The following is a 20,173-nucleotide window of genomic DNA, read 5'->3' as shown; positions in this document are numbered from 1 at the left end:
AACAGTTGGGTCATAAACAAGTGAAGTTCAAGTGGACATAGAGTGGCTGTAATGTGCTCTCTGCAGGATCCAACCATCAATATGTCAGAAGAGTTTTAGGGGGAAATGTTATAGTTTCTACATATACGTTTCAACATTCTAGGGTTTCTTTAGTTTAAAGGTTTTATATTACGTGAAATTGAGTCATATGAGCTTTACGCCTGGAGTCGTGTTTTGTTTCATTCACACATGTTTAAGTCATCCTTTATTGTTAGTCTGTCTACATTTCCAGAGCTCAAAATGCTCTGTTACACCTTGTGATGCCATGAAGTGATGGTTTTCCAGCATTTTACCTTTTGTTTAGTAGAGATTGGCAATTCCAGGTCTTAAATCATCCAAGTTTAAAACACTTCCTGTCATCACAAGGTGGAAAGGAGTGTTTTCTCTTAGCTTAGATATGCAGAGCTTGTGTCTGAATGAAGCAAACCACAACTCCAGATATGTTTTTGATGAGAACATTATAACATAGATCATAATATAGGTCCTTGAGAACTGAGCGGCAGGACAGGTCATAATTCTGTGGTAGGATTTGCTGTTTAAATGACTGATTGCAGATTCGTTGATCTGGTTTTGATCAATATCTCCGTGGCCTATCCACATTAAACAAAAACTGACACGAAATTCAACGCGTTCTTTGTCAGCGCAAGTAAACAAAAGGGAATTTATTTTTTCACAGTACCTTCATAAAGTGGTGCCATTATTCAACACCAAAGACAAGATTGAATGGACTTTAAACCACAAGATTAATACAGCATGTTTGTGGAGCCAGTCCCGCACAAATAATAATAAGGTTCAACATTTGTGGATCATAAGATTGAATATAATATCCCATAGAGCTATGTTGGCTTATCTGAAAACTATGACTTCATGAAATCTAACGTGAACACAATTAATTTTATTACAATTACACCATTATTTTACCATTAGTACTATCATTACTGTTATAACTTGTACCCACCACTAAAACTGTGACGAGCAAAGCCTAGCTCAACCTCTTGCTTACTACTGTCGTGTCCTTGAGCAAGGTACTTAAAAGGCCCATATTACGCTATTGACTGATCTATGTTATAAGGTTGTATCAGAAACAGACCTGGAGTTGTGTTTTGATTAATTTACACATGTTTAACACACAGATCCTGCGTATTTAGACTGAGTTCTTCTCTCAAACAGAAAACACTCTACTTTGTGATGTCATGTTATAGGAACTGCTCTACTGTGTTTTTAAACTCCATGCACCTTCACTAGAATCATTTGTATGATTTCAGTCCAGGAATTTCCAATCGCTACTGAATCAAAGCTACAAGGCAGGTGTTAACTTGAAAAATATCACTTGCATTTTGAGTTTGGGAGATGTAGACAGACTAATAATGAAGGATTACTCACCTAACCCAAACCCTAACATGTGTGAATGAAACAAAACACATCTCCAGGTATGTTTTTGAAGACATAACATTCTAACATGTCTTAAAGCTCACAAGAATCCATTCTGCGTAATACACAGTAGGTCCTTTAACCCTCATTAACTTTGCGTGAACGTTATGTGTGTGTGACTGATTTACTGACTGTTATTGGTTGAAGGGGCAATAGATGCAGATTGGCAGCCATCTAACGCAGGGCAGCTGTGACAACAAAAGCATATAAGTATCTCACTACTGCGTCTGGGGAGTGAATTAATATTTTATGAAACTGTAAAAGTGACTTTGAGCATCTGGAAAACAATACATAAGAATAATGCATTATCGTTATTTTTTTATTATCAAACTGTGCAAAGCAGTCATAGCGGTAAATCTTCTTTATTATTCTACTGTTTTCAGATCAAGAGCAACATTAAAATGGTAACAAAAACAACAGCATATCCAGCAGAGGCCATATCCCAAACAACTGTATTTTCTTGCTGAATACTTTGGAAATGGACCATTGATAAGATGCAAATGTTTTACACAAGCCATTTTACTCCAGCTATATACTGGACAAAATGCCTTTCGGAAGATTCAATGTTAAATTTTTAATGTGTTTACGCCGTATACCCTGTAAGTGCCAAATAGCCCCCAGCTATAACTCCTACCGCACAGTAAACAGTAAGGCTGGTGGGTGTTTTGAGGTGCGCCATGAATATTTTGGTTGTGAAAATAATAAAATCTACTATTGACTGTAAAAAGCAAATGAGGTCTTTAAAAGGTGTTAGGGGTCTGTGCTCTTTTTGTTACATTGTAGGTGTTAGAATTCACAGTCTAATAGTTGCTAATATTGATACTGTGCAGTGACATCATACTGGGGGTTTGTATAGACCTTTTCCACAACGGCCGGAAGAGCTGCGATATAGGTTAATTAATAAGTAACTTGTTAATTCAGACTGATTCTAGAATTAAAATTAAAAATCTATTTCATGATGTAGATATTGGCATAAACAGAGAGATTTGTGCAGATCGAAAGCTACAGATGTTCACAGATTACATGGCTAGCATTTAAACTGCACAAATCTCCCTGTCTATGCTAATATGTACATCCTGAAACCAATTTTTTTTATTTTAATTCTAGAATCAGTCTGCGTTAACAAGTTACTTATGTTTTATTCATGACCATAATGTTTTGTTCATTCATGCTAATCATTGTTCGCCTTTACGTTTTCATCTTTCTTACCTTGATAGTTGTGGATAAATTCTTCATGAACACAATATTTCCTTTGTGGACCTCGCTGGAAGAAGATTTGGTGATGGGGCAGATGTTTGAAGCTGGTGGAAAATATGCGAGACATTTCCAGAGATATTTTGCCATAGAAAAGCATTAACGTAAGTGACGTTTATCCTACATGGTGGCACTTCCAGCCGTTGTGAAAAAGGTGGAATGTTTATCATTTACCATGGAGACACAGTTTTTGTATTTACAAAGGTCGCTGGTGCTTGGCTAGTGCATGTCAATGGCCATAGTTATCCTGCCACTAAAAACTGTCTTACCCACTCCACAGAACACCTGAAGTAAATCTATTATTACACCAGACTGTCGATCTAAATGTCTGTGTCGATAGAATAATTTTAGAAGTAAAACCAACCTTGCACTTGAAGGATTTATGTCTGAGCAGCAGCAGTGAGTTGTTCTTCCTGATAGAAAGCTTGGCAGCAGCGGACTGATATAAGATATTCAACACAGACATTCACATCCACAATCTTGTGTAATAATAGTTTTGCTTCAGGTGCTTTGTGGACTGGGTAAGACTGTTTTAGTGGCAGGCTAACTATGGCCATTGACATGCACTAGCCTAGCACCAGCGAACTCTGCAAATACAAGGACTGGATGGAATATTTAAAAAAGTGTCTCCACACGTCTCCAACACTCTGGCTCCCTAGGAAGTGACGCCCTATGTCCAAAATTGCGGACTGTCCCTTTAAGATTGTCTGAGAACGCAAGAGAAAAATACAAAATCGATTTAAACAACACATTTTCACAAGCCTGTGATCAAGTGAATTTGATCTGAGTTTGAATTTCAACAAAAACATGAGAGTGATGTGTGAGAGGCTTGTTTAACAGCACAAATCATCTCATCTGTTGCAGTTCCAACTAAGTCAGTTCTTCATGCTCAGACTCTGTTAAAATCTAACAAAGCCTCAGTCAGAGTAGTGCTTAGAGTTAGCATCACACCCCCAGGGAAAGTTGATGACATGCAGTATCAGTGTGTATATGGGTCAATTAGCAGCCTGTTTCTGCTTGTTTTTGCTTGAGAAAGGTGGGAGGGGGTTAGCGGCATATAGCCCAGATCAAAAAGTGTCATTAAAAAGCCAAATACAAGCCCCTTTATGGAAAAACTTGGATACCTGCCCACTACTCCCTCCCAACCAGTATCACTCCAACTACATGACCTCTCCCCGCACTGCTACTGCAAAAAGCCATACGATCCAAATGCCTGGTTTCCATTAGACTTGCCCATAACAACACTTGACCTGATCAAACATACATTATTAACAAGCATTTGAAGTCCTATTGGCATATGTATTGGGTGCTGTGGCACGAGAAGGCAATAGAGGTTGATTTATGGTTCACGCAACTGGCAAATGATTGAAGATCTGGACTTTTTTCCGGGTTCCAAACATAAACCATGTCTCTGCTCGACTTGAATGATGATTACAAAGAAAAGTGCAACTGGTAATGCTAACTGACAACCCTTCTGGAAATAGTCCGCCATTTAAGGCCTTGAAATAACTTTGTAATTACTGATAAGGATGTTTTTACTATGTATTGGGTCAGTGATTACAGAAGGAGTGGGGCTAAATGACTTTGGTGTTTTGGGATTTCGCCAGTGGTTTTGAAGTCTGTTTTTATAGCCAATTTAGCTGCAGTTGTCATTAAGAGATTTTTTTTTTCCAATGCATGGGCAGTGGAGCCTGGCACTGAGCTTGTATGACTGTACTCTGCAGGGACCACCCTCTGCGTAGCAATGCAGAAAAAAACACAGTAGTAAATCTTAACAAAAGCCATGTATCCTTCAGAAATATGAAACTTGAGACAGCTCGTTATGAGAGACATCGGCCAAGGCCAAGTCAGCTACAGTGGGCCATTCTTGTACATAGGTCAAAATCCTTGCTATAAAGTGAAATGTAATTAATTCATATTATGTAGACCAGGGGTGTCCAAACTTTTATCATCAAGGACCACATATCTAAACACAGACAAAGTGGAGGGCCAACTGAGGGCCATAGACTGGTGTTTAAAACAGTGAATAATTCAAAGGTTAGAATGAGTCACCAGACGTTCATCCAAATTTTGCTTTATCAAGGTAGATATTCAAAAAGTACTTCTTAAGGTACTGTATTTTCCGGACTCTAAGTCGCTCCGGAGTATAAGTCTCACCAGCCAAAAACTGCTTAATGAAGAAGAAAAAAACATGTATAACTCGCATTGGACTATAAGTCGCACTTTTTGGAGGAAAATTATTTTATAAAATCAGAGACCAGGAACTGAAATTTCATCTTGAAAGGCAAGTTATAGTAATAACAATAGAACAGAGAACAACTGGCTGAACAGGCCGTCTAGTATGTTAATGTAACATATGAACAGTTCTTCAGATAACGATAGCATAAACAATAGAGCAGAACAAGTTAACCAAACCATCCATTGAATTCTTCATCCTCGGTGTCACTTCTGAGTAACTCCACGACCTCCAGAGGTAAATGAAGCGCCACTTCCTCTTCTGTGTAGCTGTTGTCAGACTCAACATCAGTTCGAGTTAAAATTATTTTGGTCTTCCTGAATCCAGAGAGGTTGGCTTTGGTTGTCACTGAAGTTCAGGCTTTGTCGATCCATCCAGTGACTTCCAGGAAAGTTGCATGCTGCACCCTCCCGGTTACTGTGAAGCTGTGTTCTCCATTTGCCTGTCCCTGGCAAGTTTCTCGCTCACTCCAAACTTTCTTTTCTGCTGCTCGATTACTGTTTTCGGCTCCATATTTCACTACTTCCAGCAGGACAGCAGCTTTTTCTGCAGGAGACATGCGCAGTAAAGGGCGAAGTGACAGTGATACAGGAGTAATAGGAGCAGCAGATTCTGGTACACAAGCCTAGAGCCCCCTCTTGCACCTGATGTGTGAAAATTTTATATATAAGTCACACCGGAGTATAAGTTGCAGGACCACCCAAACCATGAAAAAAGTGTGACTTATCGTCCAAAAAATACGGTAATATGGGACAATTTACCTGGAATCCTGAGTGTCAAGAAAAATTTATCTAAGGGCTGTATTTCCTTAGGCCACAGTTTAGACATGCTTGATGTTGACTGTTAAGGCTTTGATCCTATCTTGCAATGTTGATGATATCAGGCACACACATGAACTCAAACTGAATAGTAAAGCCTGAGTGTTTTTTCCCACAACACTTCAATTTTATGCCAAATGCCCTACCCAGTTCAGTCTCCACCAATTATCCAGATTTGCCATTCCAATGGTTTCTAATTTGTAAAATCATGGAAACTTACAATTTCTTTCTAACTTGTACAGAGTCTTTAAAACATTCCTTTGTGCTTTTGTATCTGCAACAAACGCCGTTATTTCCCTTGTTGCCCATAAGTAATCTTTTTGGACTGGCTAATATTTTTTGAGTCATATTTTTTGAGTTCCTTTGCTAACAAGACCAACTAAAGTGAGTCTAAACAGAGCCTCCTTGGTGATGGTAATTAATCCATGTCATTTGCTTGTATTGGACATTTCTATCCTTTTTTCTTCTTACTTTAGCAGCGCGCACAGCAGGAGCACATCTGGGGCATCACTAAACCTGCCAGCTCCACACTTACGGTGTATGGATCAAAATTATGGCAAAGGTCAACAAACCCACTAGACAATTCCTTTTAATTTAGTTGGATAAGTTGATGACATTTAATACAAAAACACTGTGAACCAGATGAACGGCGGGTGCATATTTGATATTCTTAGATGTTATCGTAATAAAATTCAGCATATGCTAGTTTTACAGTGGGGCGCTTTGAAGTATTTGAGTGCACTTTTGTATATTTTTGGCACCGAAAGGTCAATGTCTGCAAGTTATTTGAAACAGGGGTTCGGATATTCCAGCCATTTCATTTTTCCTTAACCTGAGATGATGCCATAATGGAAGACTGACTACTATCCCTGCTTAGCCTCCGCTCCTCAGCTCTCCCAAAGTCAAGAGGAAATGAAAAGCGAATTCGTTTTTATTTGTTAGCCCCTTTTAAGTCTCCATTTTATATTAGTTGTCTTGTGATTTTTCCACTGTGATTCCAGTCTTAGCTACCTGTCTCTCAAATCGTGGCGAGCTTCTGACTGGCTATTTTACTTGGCCGTGCTGCACGTCTGTAACCATCTAATGTTATTGCCATGCCCCACTCTCCTCATTCGCTCACAGGGATAACATTATAAAATACTCCAAGATCTTTTTTCTTTGTGTCTGGGAAGTCCGAGCTCCGCAGTGCTAACTCCAATCATGATTCCAGATTAACTGAGGGCTTGTGACATAGGAATTCCTCTTATGTCCTTAATTTGGGAAGAATATCCTTTGATTATCTTCCAATAAGATCTGGGGAAATTGTCCCATCAGAGGGCGCCATCAATAGAGAATCACCACTTTGGCATCAAAGCGAAAAGGAATTTGATTTTTCAAGAAGTGGTTGGTTCATAATTTGGGCGCTGTGATCCAAACTGCTCCAATGTGTTGAGCAGACAGAGGAACCGAGAGTGTCTGTATGAACTACTGCTGCTATATGAAGCTATAGCCAGTGTTTACATTACCTTGGATTTCCCTTTTCTCCTTTTCCCCTCTGTCTGTCCTCTAATACAGACCTGTACATCTTTATTGGAGGTTATTACTTTTACAAATGGGACATATGCATGGATAAATCTTTTCCTTTTAGCTTGTCACTGGGGCTACTCAGACATTATGACGTTAGAATATAACTTTTAGCACCCACAATATGCAAAGCGAGTGCAATGAAACACATGTAATAATTAAAAATAAAAATTACACTGCAACTTTTTTAGCGGCAACTACGTTAACATTTTTTAGTCTGCTGATTCAAATATACAAAGTTAGGTACTCGTGCTTGGCTGTTTTGTTATTGAGTTTAGCTCTAATTCAGTCTGATATGCAGGCAGAGGTGGGACCAAGTTGTCGTTTTCCAAGTCTCAAGTAAGTCTCAAGTCTTTGACCTCAAGTCTGAATCAAGTCCCAAGTCAAATAGAAGCAAGTCCAAGTCGAGGCTCGAGTCACTGGCCTATAAGTCCAAGTCAGGTCCAAGTTGTCTGCTTTGTGCTTCAAGTCATTTCAAGTTTTTAAACCAAAGTACCAGATTTTTGCAATTTATGACTTTTAAGATAAATTGTACTTATAAAATCATAGTATATTTACATGTGAGTATTCATAAAGTTTATAAGAGTTGTAAAATTAGAGTGAATCATTACAGTCAAAATAGAAAGAATTCAGATTTAAAAGTGCTTCTCAAGTCTTCTTGAGTCACAGGCCTCAAGTCCGAGTCAAGTGCCAAGTTACTGACCTTCAAGTCCAAGTCAAGTCCCAAGTCTTAGTCCAGTTTATCAAGTAAAGTTTCAAGTCCTCAAAATAGTGACTCAAGTCTGACTCGAGTTCAAGTCACGACTTGCAAGTCCCTACCTCTTTATACAGGAGTACCTTTGGTCTGTTTTGTCAGTATTTTAGTTGACACCGTTTGACAAGCTAATATGACTTTTAAAATTTTTGATATGGGAGATCCACCACCTGCTTGTTTTGATGGATGTGATATTTCTTTGTCTGGAATGTTCCACAACATTGCATTTATCGATTCAGTTACAATGAAATGATTTTCATCAAGTTGTAACCTTGTCTAAAACATTCCGAGAGTTGTGTTTTGTTTCATTCACACATGTTTGAGTAATTCTTCATTATTAGTCTGTCTACATCTCCAAACCTCACAATGCTCTGTTTCACCCTGTGATGTAAAGCAGTGGTAGTTTTAAATATAACAGCTATGTTTAACCCTTTGATCAGTAAAGATTGGCATTTCCAGGTCTGAAATCATCATTCTAGTGAAAATGTGTGGAGTTTACACACACAGTGGAGCACATTCTATACTGCCACATGACATCACAAGGTGGAACAGAGTACTTTCCCTTTGAGGGAAGAAAGCCTAAATTTAGTTTGTGTGTTAAACATGTGTGAATGAAACAAAACACAACTCTAGGTCTATTTTCGATGAGGAACTAACATCATAACATAGAATAGGAAATGGCATAACAAAGAGAAAACATGCATTGTTACTGTGAGCAGACTTGCCTTTCCATAGATCTGACATGTTCCTTGACCTGGTGGCATTACTGTTGGACATTCCAGGCAAATAAGTAACATATATTCAGAGGTAGGCTAGTGACAGATCCTCCACCTGAAAAGTTTCATGGTGGAACTTTAATACATGTCCTGCTAAACATTTGAGTCTATATTATATTTAGGGGTGTCAAATTATCGCCTTAATTGCGATTAATTAATTACAGTCATATTTAGCGTGTTATGTTTTTTAATCGCGTTAATCTCATTTTTAATCTCTAACTTTAGTGTTTCTGTATGCGAGTTGCTTTATTATAAAACCTGTTTTTATGTGTTGTTGGGACAACAACACACACACACACACACACACACAAAAACCACATTTATACATTTTTTTATTTCGGTAATTCCTCTCATTGCCGGAAACCCACACAAAACGCGCGCAGTAAAAGCGATGTGAACATCATGTTAAAGTTGGCGGCGTCAGGCACAATGGACGAGGTCGTGGAGCCAGTAGAACAGAGGCAGCAGTGCACAGGTAAAAACACATTCGTGTCTTGGAAATTATTCTCCCGACGTGAAATATAAAAGAAAATAACTAATATAATATCGCCTACAACTTAAATGTCACTGGTGAAAACAACCTGCATAGACTCATGATGTCTGCACTACTGTCCTATAGTGACCTGCCACATGAGGGGACACGCACACAAACACACACAAACACACACCTTCATCATCGTCATTAACCTGAGAATGCGCGGACCACGTTTCCTTCCGTAGACACTGCGCGGACACCGACGTGCTCCCGTGCGCCGCGTGTGGACCGTGTTTTCTCGCGTACGCTGCGTAAACTGCGCTTCCTCCTGTGCGCCTCTAAACCAGAACTAACACCAAGACTAAAACCAGGACTTTCCAGTCCAGGACTAAACCAGGTCTAAACCAGGACTAAACCAGGACTAAACCAGACCGAAAACTAGAACTAAAACCAGGTCTAAACCAGGACTAAACCAGAACTAAAACCAGAACTAAAACCAGAACTAAAACCAGAACTAAAACCAGAACTAAAACCAGGACTAAACCAGGACTAAACCAGAACTAAAACCAGAACTAAAACCAAAACTAAAACCAGGACTAAACCAGGACTAAACCAGAACTAAAACCAGAACTAAAACCAGAACTAAAACCAGGTCTAAACCAGGTCTAAACCAGGACTAAACCAGGACCAAACCAGAACTAACACCAGGACTAAAACCAGGATTAATCCATTCCAGGACTAAACTAGGACTAAAGTAGGACTAAAGCAGGTCTAAACCAGGACTAAAACCAGTGATCTCATATATAAAGCATTTCTCTATCAATAATATTTTTTATATGGTTAAGGAAAGACTGGATTTTTTATTGTCTTTAAGTAGACAAAAGTTATTATGTTCAGATTTCCTCATCTTTGCTACTTTACAGCAAACAGTTTCTTATTCATGGAGACTTGGGCTCAACAGCCAATTTGGAGAGATTTGTTAAACAATAAATGACTTTATAAAGTCACTTTTTTTGTTCTATATCAGTCTTGATCTGCCACAATAATGTAATAATGAATTTAAATGAAAATACCTCAAGTTGAAGGCTTTTCTCAGCAATTTTTAGGTGAGATTAAAATGAGATTAATTAGATTAATTAATTACAGATCATAATTAATTAATCTCTCAATTTTTTTAATCGCATGACAGCACTAATTATATTATATTATATTATATTACGTTATATTATATTTTATTTTATTTTATTTTATTTTATTATGGTTTATTATATTTTATATTTTATTTTTCTGCCTCACTATTCAAAATGACAGAAGTCCATTGTTGTAATACTATTTGACTTAGACCTTGAATACTCTTGTGTTTTGTGGTTGGTTTTATGAATTCATCCCAAGAGTATTTTTGTTTTTCACTTTTTCTTTTTTTTTTTTCTTTTTTTGCAGAACCTGTGAGGGGCAGAATATCAAGTATCGCACATGTAGTAATGTGGTAAGTTCAGCATGCTCGTCTTTATATAGTGTAGTGTTAAGTTAATTGCAAAATCAATTAAAAAGTGATATGGAAAAGGCAATCTGTGAAGTAAAAGAAAGTATAAGCTTATATGATCATAAGAGGATTGTGTGATAAAGGACCTCAAGTGAAAAATCTATGGCAAATCAATATGCAATTTGCTGCTTATATGCGAGTGTGAGTTTGCAGTGTGGTGACCTTAAAAATAAACAAACAGAAAAGATTGTGGAGTCTAAGTTTGCTTTTATTCCCTGATCAAGTTAAGCAATTTTGTGAAACTTAAAAAAAAAAAAAAAAGTAAAACATGTCACATCTATTTTATTAAATGTCAACTTTTGTCTGTAAAAATCCACCTGCAAAGTATTTAATCTGTATGGTATGTGGCTAATGCTCAACAAAACAATGGGTAGTACTGAAGAGAAGATGAGCCAGTTGTTATTAAGGTTACTGGCGGTAATCGACTGAAACTGAAAATTTAATAAAAATATATCAACAACTAAAAATTAAAACCTAGCTCAAATTATTAAAGGGACAGTCCAGATTTTTGGACATAGGACCTCAATTCCTAGTGAGCCAGAGTGTTGGAGACATGTGGAGACACTTTTTTAAATATTCCATCCAGTGCTTGTATTTGCAGAGGTCGCTGGTGCTAGGCTAGTGCATGTCAATGGCCATAGTTATCCTGCCACTAAAAACAGTCTTACCCACTCCATAAAACACTGAAGCAAATCTATTATTACACCAGACTGTCGATGTAAATGTCTGTGTTGATAGAATAATGTTTGAAATAAACCTAACCTTGCATCACATGAATTGTCGCATGTTGAGGGACTATTTTCGCATATATCAGTCCGCCGCTGCCAAGCTTTCTATCAGGAAGTACAACTCACTGCTGCTCAGACATAAATCCTTCAAATGCAAGTTTGGTTTTACTTCTAAAATTATTCTATCATCACAGACATGGACAGTATGGTGTAATAATAGTTTTGCCTCAGGTGTTTTGTGGAGTGGGTAAAATTGTTTTTAGTGGCAAGCTAACTGTGGCCATTGACATGCACTAGCCTAGCACCAGCGACCTCTGCAAATACAAGGACTGGATGGAATATTTAAAAAAGTGTCTCCACACGTCTCCAACACTCTGGCTCACTAGGAAATGAGGTCCAATGTCCAAAATTCTGGACTGTCCCTTTAATGAAATGTGTATATTTAAAGGACTCATATTACTCTATTTCTGATCTTATAATGTTGTTTTCTCATTAAATCATACCTGTAGTTGTGTTTTGTTTCAATGACACACAAATCAGACATTTTTAGGCTGCGTTCTTCTCTTAAACAGAAAACACTCTGTTCTACCTTGTGATGTCATGTGGTAATACAGAAAGTGTTCCACTGTGTTTTTAAACTCAACACATTGACTAGAATCATTTGGATAATTCCAATGTCTACTAAACTAGGTAAAAGATAGTTCTTAACATGAAAACTACCACTTCTTGACATCACAAGGTAAAACAGAGCATTTTGACCTTTGGAGATGTAGACAGACTAATAATGCACAATTACTCAAACATGTGTAAATAAAACAAAACACAACTCCAGGTATGTTTTTGGGAGAGGTAAAAACATTCTACCTCAGCTTAAAGCTCACAAGGGTCAATTTTCCGACATTTAAGTACAAATATTATGAAAAATGTATTCACCTTTACTATTGTCTCTAGGATTGTCCCCCAGAGTCTGGTGATTTCCGTGCCCAGCAGTGCTCAGCCCACGAGGACGTCCGATACCAGGGTCGATACCACGAATGGCTCCCTATCCCCAACGACCCTGAAAATCCATGCGCTCTCAAGTGCAAATCCAGGGCATCCGGCTTAATCGTGGAGTTAGCCCCTAAAGTACTGGATGGGACGCGCTGTTATACCGAATCCCTGGACATGTGCATCAGTGGAGCTTGTCAGGTACCCCATATGTTTGAGCAATGAATAAACTATAATAATAATGGATTTTGGATTGACATTACAGGAAACAGTTCGCATGCATTTTTCCTAATATAGTAAAATTACATCCTAAGGCCCAGCGTCATTACAATCTTCAAGTCTTTTTATACCATACTTTGACTATTTGTGGTTGGAGTTTTGACCATCAATCAGACATAGACCAATACAAGTAATACTAAATAGAAAACAGAGGAACATTTTTGTGAAACCCGAAGATCTGCTTTGAGCCATGCTATTATGTAAATGCAAATAATAGATGTGAAACAATAGGGGTGGTATAAAGCAAAATACACAACATCTACCATTATTATTCACAATAAATAAATCGGCTCTGTTTTCCATTGTGGTTTGTGCTTGCAGATTGTTGGTTGTGATCACGAGTTGGGGAGCACAGCAAAGGAAGACAACTGTGGAGTCTGCAACGGAGATGGGTCGTCCTGCAGGCTGGTGCGAGGACACTACAAATCCCAGCATGCATCAGGAAAAAGTACAAGAATTTAATCACTTTGGTAATCATTGAGGCTCTGTGTATTGATTTTGTTGTGTTTCTCTCTACCAAAGCTGAAGACACGGTGGTTTCAATTCCCTACAAAAGTCGCCATGTTCGGCTGGTGCTGAAAGGCCCGGATCACTTGTGTAAGTCTTGGTAGGTCCAGGGTGCCCTTCCATCAAAAAATAAGATAACTGATAATGTAATATTCAGGATCTCAAATAAAGAAATTCCATTTTATTAGTGTGTATCAGGACTCAGATTGGGAAAGGTTTAGTGCTCGGTAAACGCTACATAAACACAAACCAAGCAACGAATACCAAAGAAACCACAATTAAATACTTGTTGTCTTAATGATAGTTGTTAGTTGAGATTGTAGACAGGCCTGCTTCTTCTTAATTAGCCTAATGTTTTTTGTGGTGTGGTTAATATTGTAGAGGAATGAACAATGACGCCAACCAAAATAATCAGCTTAAGTATGATACAGTGATTTAATCCAGATACAATTCTGAATATAAAATACGTATCTGTGTAATGCCTCAGTTGTATAGGTAGGATCCATAGGAGTAGAAAACTTTGTATTGTGTCAAGTGGATAAAAGTTTTTTTCTCGACAAACTTTTGTCCGGTTGATTTTTCAAGTACATAATTGCTTCTATTTAAAGCTGTGGCATTAACACTAGACTCTAGATTCTGATCATTAACTCTATCCTAGCCTACACATTATATTCATTATTTTGTGTTCAATACTTTAAACTCAAACTGAAATTCTTTTATAAAGGGAAAATAAGACATTTTTCTTCTACATTTTTTGCTGATGTCAAAATTATGGCCTCATACTCCCCTCGCCTTAAATAAATCACAATTGTTACATCTTTCACTTGAGAAATACTCTTTCTTTTAGATGAATTGGCAGATGTTTCATTAAATATTTCCCTGTCTTTCTCTGTTGTAGCCGGGGGCACCTAAATTGTAACCATATGTCTTTGGCCGTTAGGGCTTGTTCGGTGTTTTTCATTGTTTTTGTTTAAATGTACGCGCCGGATTCACACGGCAACTGGTGAGGTCAGAGGTTAACTGGGGTCAGACGGCCCTCTGCAGGATGGGCCCATGTGCAGAGCTACACGTGTCAGTGGGATACGCCTATAGAAGGAAAAAGCATGGCAAATAAAATAAAATTGATTATTACATACATATTACATAATTAATTACTCAAGGAGAATGAATGATGTCAGCCCAGTATGGAGACTGTATATTTTCAGGAAACATGGCTTGTATTTTCTTGGTTATACACTGTTACTATGACCTTAGATTGTAATAATCATTATTATCTTCTATCAAAGACTTGAATTCCCAGATTGAACAGACAATACCACACCAAAACATACAAACAAAAATAAATAAATACATTTTAGAAGCTTATAGTTCTTCTTCTACATAACACATCTTCAGAGTGAACTAAATACGACTAATTGTCTAAAGGTAATACTCCTTCTCTTTGTGGAAACTGGCGCTGTCCTGTAATGGGATATTATCCTGTTGGAAATTCCTGGCTTTAGTCTGTGTTTTCCATTTAATTAAAAATTAATTATACATTTTATTTAGCTAACAGACCAAAAGCTGGTGAATTCATTTTTCTCTCACAAACTGTAATTATTCATTCCTCTTTTTTAGATGTGGAGAGTAAGACATTACAGGGGGTGAAAAGTGAACTGGTCCTGGATAAATCGGGGCAGTACCACCTTGAGAACACAACGTTAGACTACCAGAAACTGTCTGATAAAGAAGTACTGAGGATCACTGGACCACTGGCAGCTGACTTCACCATCAAAGTAAGATTGCCATTCCAGGTGCCCAATCGATTTGTTATGCAATCAAACTAGATTCAAAGTACCAATGCATTTTTCCATTTATGGAGTTGAGCTTCCTGATGATATTTGAGGAATTTTGCCCAATCTAAAAGAGTTTGAATCGGTAATTACTATGGCAGCAGTGATCTAGACTTTTTAGATATTTTTTAGATATTTGGACACAGTAGCTCACACATCACAATATATTATAATAACAAAGAGCAACAATATAAATGATAATAATAAATAGCAAGAGACTGGTGTCAAATAAGGCATGCCTAGATAAATCTATATGTACAAGTAAAAATAGATCTAGAAATACAGTAATACAAAATATATCTCAGCTATATACAAGAGGTTGTAGGAGAAACAGTATAAAGGTGAAATAATGATTGACAGGACATAGGGTTATCTATTATATAAGGCTGGGTTGTTGTGCAGTTGTATGGAGTATGGTATGAATGTAGTCCTGTATCTCTCACTGTTTGAGCAGAGCTGTAGAAGACTGTTGGAGAATGAGCTTCTCTTTCCCTCTATAGTTTTATTAACCCGTATAGAGAGTAGGGTTGGGTATCAATTGGAAGTTGCCGATATGATACATACCTCGATACAGTGAGCTTTCGGTTTGATGCGATATATTTCAAATCGATTTGATACGGTTCAATAAAAAAATAAAGGCTAAATCATGGCTGTGATACTAAAAGTCTTTGTTATACCACTTCTTGTGCAAATTTCATATGAAACACAAACATTTTATCCATCAAAACAGTGAAAATGTCAAATGTGTCGCATAAACGTGCTTTGTTCCTATAAACAACCAAAAAAACTATAGCGCTGTAACAAAATAATTTACTAAAATATATCAAAAAATACGCTGGGTGATATATCGATACAGCAGCTCATGATATCAATACTGTATCATCACTTTAAACAATACGATATATCAATATTTCAATATTTTTGCACAGCCCTAAAAGAGAGAGCATAATTTTATGTTTGATAACTTGCAACACTTATATACACTATAAGAACTAGACCCTGAAATAATATTTATTCTGTAAATAACAAAATTAAATAAAAAATCACACAGTAGTGCCATTGTTGTTATATGAGAAAGATCGTGATTCGTTCATGGACTGTAATTATTTCAACCGGTCATCTCTTTCTTTCCAACTAATGCCTTAATCATCCACGATCCAGGAATAATACACAAACTATTTTACCACTCACTGGCACAATAGGTGTGAAATTTTTGGTGGTTTCCTGTATTAAAATTATACAGGCCACAAAGAGGGAAACGCTTGTGAAAACTTCCCTCCTCGTAAACAGTTAAAGTCAGGAAAGCACAATAAATGGGAAGTGAGCAGACAGAAATCTGAGCTGCAGTAAGTGTGTAATTTTCTAATCTATTCAGGGCCAGGTCAAACTGTCATGGATGGAAACTGTATTGCAAACTGCCAGAATATCCTTCCACAATAAACACTTGAATGTGAAAAAGTAGGAGGAAAGTTTAATTTAGTCTTAGCAAAAGATAATATCATGGTATTGTTAAAGAAAGTTATTGGATAAAAATTATTCTCTCATCACCTTTTATTGATGGATTTTCAGAGAGATAAACTTTTCTCGGTCCAAAAATCGTTCTTTGACTAGACTCAAAATGATTACAGAACTCCTGCATGAAATGCCACATTTAAACAACCTCACAGCAATGATCATAGTTATTGCATTAACACTAAAATGCTGTTGCCTTTTTTACAAGTTCCCCTAACTCCTACACTATGGTAAAAACAACAAATTGTTAACATTACACGTGGCAAAAATAGGAAGCTGGCCCACATGCTGCATTTTAGGTTAAAAACTGAATGTGGCCTTTGCAATTCAAAGGTAAAACATTTAAATGTGCTTGTGCACTGCGTAACCTTTGTGCTGGAGAGGCTTTCAGTTTGCATAGAATATTCCACAGTATAGCATTAAACTTATCTTTTTTTTTTTTTTGGAAACAAGCAGTTGATGCCACCAGGCCATGTTACAGGTCAGATCTGTTTAGGGACAACACCACAATTAGAATGTGTGTTTTTCATGTTTTTTCTGAGTAATAAATACACCCAAAAAGAAATAAATGCTAGATAGATAAGTTTAATGTCACACTGTTACATTTCATTGAGTCATGCAGGTGATGTATAGCATGATTCACTTCGTGGAAACCGTCTGTCCTCGCAGCAATAGGATTCGTTTGCTCAACAGTAGGCGGGTACTTTTTTCATTTAACCTATCCCTGCTATTTGGTCGTGACATATGTAATGCGCCAAATCCTGTAGGAAGAAGGGCAATAACATCTTTCCCCTTGATAAAATTCACCAAACATTCTCTTTGTTCTGACTTTAAATCCTTGTATGAATGTATGTCTTCATCTACATCCATCTTGATCGCTTTGTTTACTGTTGTGCTGTACCACAAAATGGACCCAGACAGGTGCTTGAGTTTGATGTCAAGGCTTCACAGCTCTTCGCTGATTGACCGGTACTTGCTCTAAAACTTCCAGGGTTCTTGCAAACTGTCTAGTGTATTCCTGTTCCTGACCTAGTCGCCGGAGAGAAATTAAATTGAGCGGACGCACTAGGTGGTGTACCCTCCTCCAGAGAAGTTACATAGCACACCTTTAACTAACAGAAATACCCTATAAATGTCACTGTAAAATAGATTAATATTCTAGGGTCCTGTTCTTAGCATAGACATGTATGTATGCATGTATAAAGAAGTGGACTAAGGGAGTGTGATGTCACCCACAGCATCCAGCTCCAGCCAAATGAAGCTCACAAAGCTACAGTTATAGGAGCAAATTTAGAGCCAAGTCCATATTAGGAATAGGAATTTATTTATGGACAAATTAGCGAAATAAAAACACCAGGATCATGCAGAGCGGGTTAATATAAAAATTTTAAGACCATAATGACAAGGCTCACTGCAGCAGTTACAGAGAGAGGGGTGACAATTTTTCAAATGTAAAAACAAAATGGAGCTGGAGTCGGCCCCCATGCTCACTTCCTATTTGGAACACGGCAGCTAGCGGGTTAGCTGTGTCCATTTATATACATGGTCTATGGTTGTTAGGTGCAGTTTTCCAGTGGGCCTGACAGCGTGGTGCAGTATATCTACTACCAGCCCATCGTTCACCGCTGGAGAGAGACAGACTTCTTTCCTTGCTCCGTCACATGTGGAGGAGGTTAGGACAGTTAAATTACATGTTATACCAGATCTTTTCCATTCCTTACGTCTGTTGTTCTTTGTTTGTGTTGTGCAGGCTATCAGCTCACATCAGCAGAGTGTTTTGATCTGCGGACAGGTCGAGTGGTGGTGGATCAGTATTGTCATTACTACCCAGAAAATGTAAAACCTAAACCCAAACTCCAGGAGTGCAACATGGAGCCGTGTTTGGCCAGGTCTGTAAACGGATATGGGAAATGTGGGCAGTGTTTTATGTTTGTGAGACCAATTCCCCTTGAATGGAGCCTGCGTGTACTTCCTGTGTTGAATGTTGTTGAATGTCTGCATCTAGCAAAAGAACAAGCGAATTACTGAATACAATTTTACAAAATAATTAAAAAAAAAATGAATGAATGGTTCTAGCCAATGTGTTGAGTTTAAAAACATAGTGGATTATATCACCATGATGTCACAAGGTGTTTAAGAGAAGAACTCAGCCTAAATATGCAGGATTTGTGAGTTGATTAAACAAAACACAACTACGGGTATGTTTTTAATGAGGAAACAACATTATAACATAGATCAGAATGAATGATGAATTAAGAAAAATTCTAACCAATACTAAAACTAGTACAACATCCCATGAACCCGCTTTGATATTAAAATTATTCCAATGTTGGACCTTTCCTGAGTAGTTTCTTGAAAGGTCTTGATCAGAATTTTAAGATCACAAGCCAATATATAAGAAAACTACAATGATTTTGTGTTGAAAATAACCCTGTATATGTGATGACCATGTTGTTATTGAAATTGGCTTTCAAGCATTTTGCTCAGTCCTGAAATTGAGTTTGACATTTTTAGTGATAACACTACTAATACTAGGGATGCTTCTAGTTTGTGCCAATACATGATCTCAACCAGTACCAGAGCAGAAACAAAAAACACATTTTGTTTCATTTAAACAAAAACAAAAACTGCTCCATATACTGTATGTGATGGAGCTGTAATTTATCTCAGTTAAGTAACTACAGAACATGTAGTTGGCCCAGAAAGCCAATTTTAAGTACATCAATTTATGTCCAACAAGAATATCGACTGAACCGATATTTGGAAGCGATATCTGAACCAATAAATTTTCAGTATTGCTGCAGATATCTGATACAAGTATCACTTCGGTACATCCCTAATTAATACTAACTGTACAATGTTGATTATGCTGTACTTACATAAGGTCCATAGTTGTTGAGAAATGTTAATTAATAATCAGAAGAGAATAGATAAAGTGAAGTAAATCTAACGAAAATATCTTCTGTTTCAGTGATGGCTACAAGCAAATCATGCCGTACGACCTCTACCACCCACTGCCCAGGTAAATATACCAACAGTGTCTGAAAACATCACAAAAATGAAAGCTAACTAGTTTGTACTTCTGTCTTTGCTCAGATGGGAGAGTAGCCCGTGGACAGCCTGCTCTACTGCGGCGGCGGGATACAAAGTCGCTCTGTTACGTGTGTGGAGGAGGACATGCAGGGGAACATCACCCCCACAGACGAGTGGAAGTGTCTGTACTCCCCCAAAACAGCCATTGTCCAGCCCTGCAACACCTTTGACTGTCCCACCTGGCATGCCCAAGAGTGGTCTCCGGTAAGGGGTGACAAATATCCACTAAAGCCATTATCATCTGTAGTTAAAGGGCCAGTATTCCACTATTTTCTGATCTATGTTCTAATGTTTCCTCATCAAAAACACACCTGGAGTTGTGTTTTGTTTCATTCACACATGTTTA

The 20,173-nt window shown here is 37.7% G+C and overlaps 1 protein-coding gene across 1 annotated transcript in view; it reads left to right on the top strand.

Moving 5' to 3' along the window:
• LOC110159324 (ADAMTS-like protein 1) overlaps positions 1 to 20,173 on the top strand; it is a 136,371-nt gene that overhangs the window by 113,117 nt on the left and 3,081 nt on the right. The window contains 10 exon segments of the mRNA XM_055156845.1: positions 10,787 to 10,832; positions 12,569 to 12,805; positions 13,205 to 13,331; positions 13,406 to 13,480; positions 15,008 to 15,165; positions 18,295 to 18,406; positions 18,485 to 18,623; positions 19,706 to 19,756; positions 19,831 to 19,859; positions 19,862 to 20,031. Coding sequence (XP_055012820.1) covers positions 10,787 to 10,832; positions 12,569 to 12,805; positions 13,205 to 13,331; positions 13,406 to 13,480; positions 15,008 to 15,165; positions 18,295 to 18,406; positions 18,485 to 18,623; positions 19,706 to 19,756; positions 19,831 to 19,859; positions 19,862 to 20,031 — 1,144 coding nt within the window.

Source organism: Boleophthalmus pectinirostris, unplaced genomic scaffold (assembly GCF_026225935.1).
Source record: "Boleophthalmus pectinirostris isolate CB_2022bp ecotype Guang Dong unplaced genomic scaffold, ASM2622593v1 HiC_scaffold_20, whole genome shotgun sequence".
Lineage (NCBI taxonomy): Eukaryota > Metazoa > Chordata > Actinopteri > Gobiiformes > Gobiidae > Boleophthalmus > Boleophthalmus pectinirostris.
Note: the sequence above shows the minus strand (reverse complement) of the source record. Positions and strands in the feature narration are given on the sequence as shown.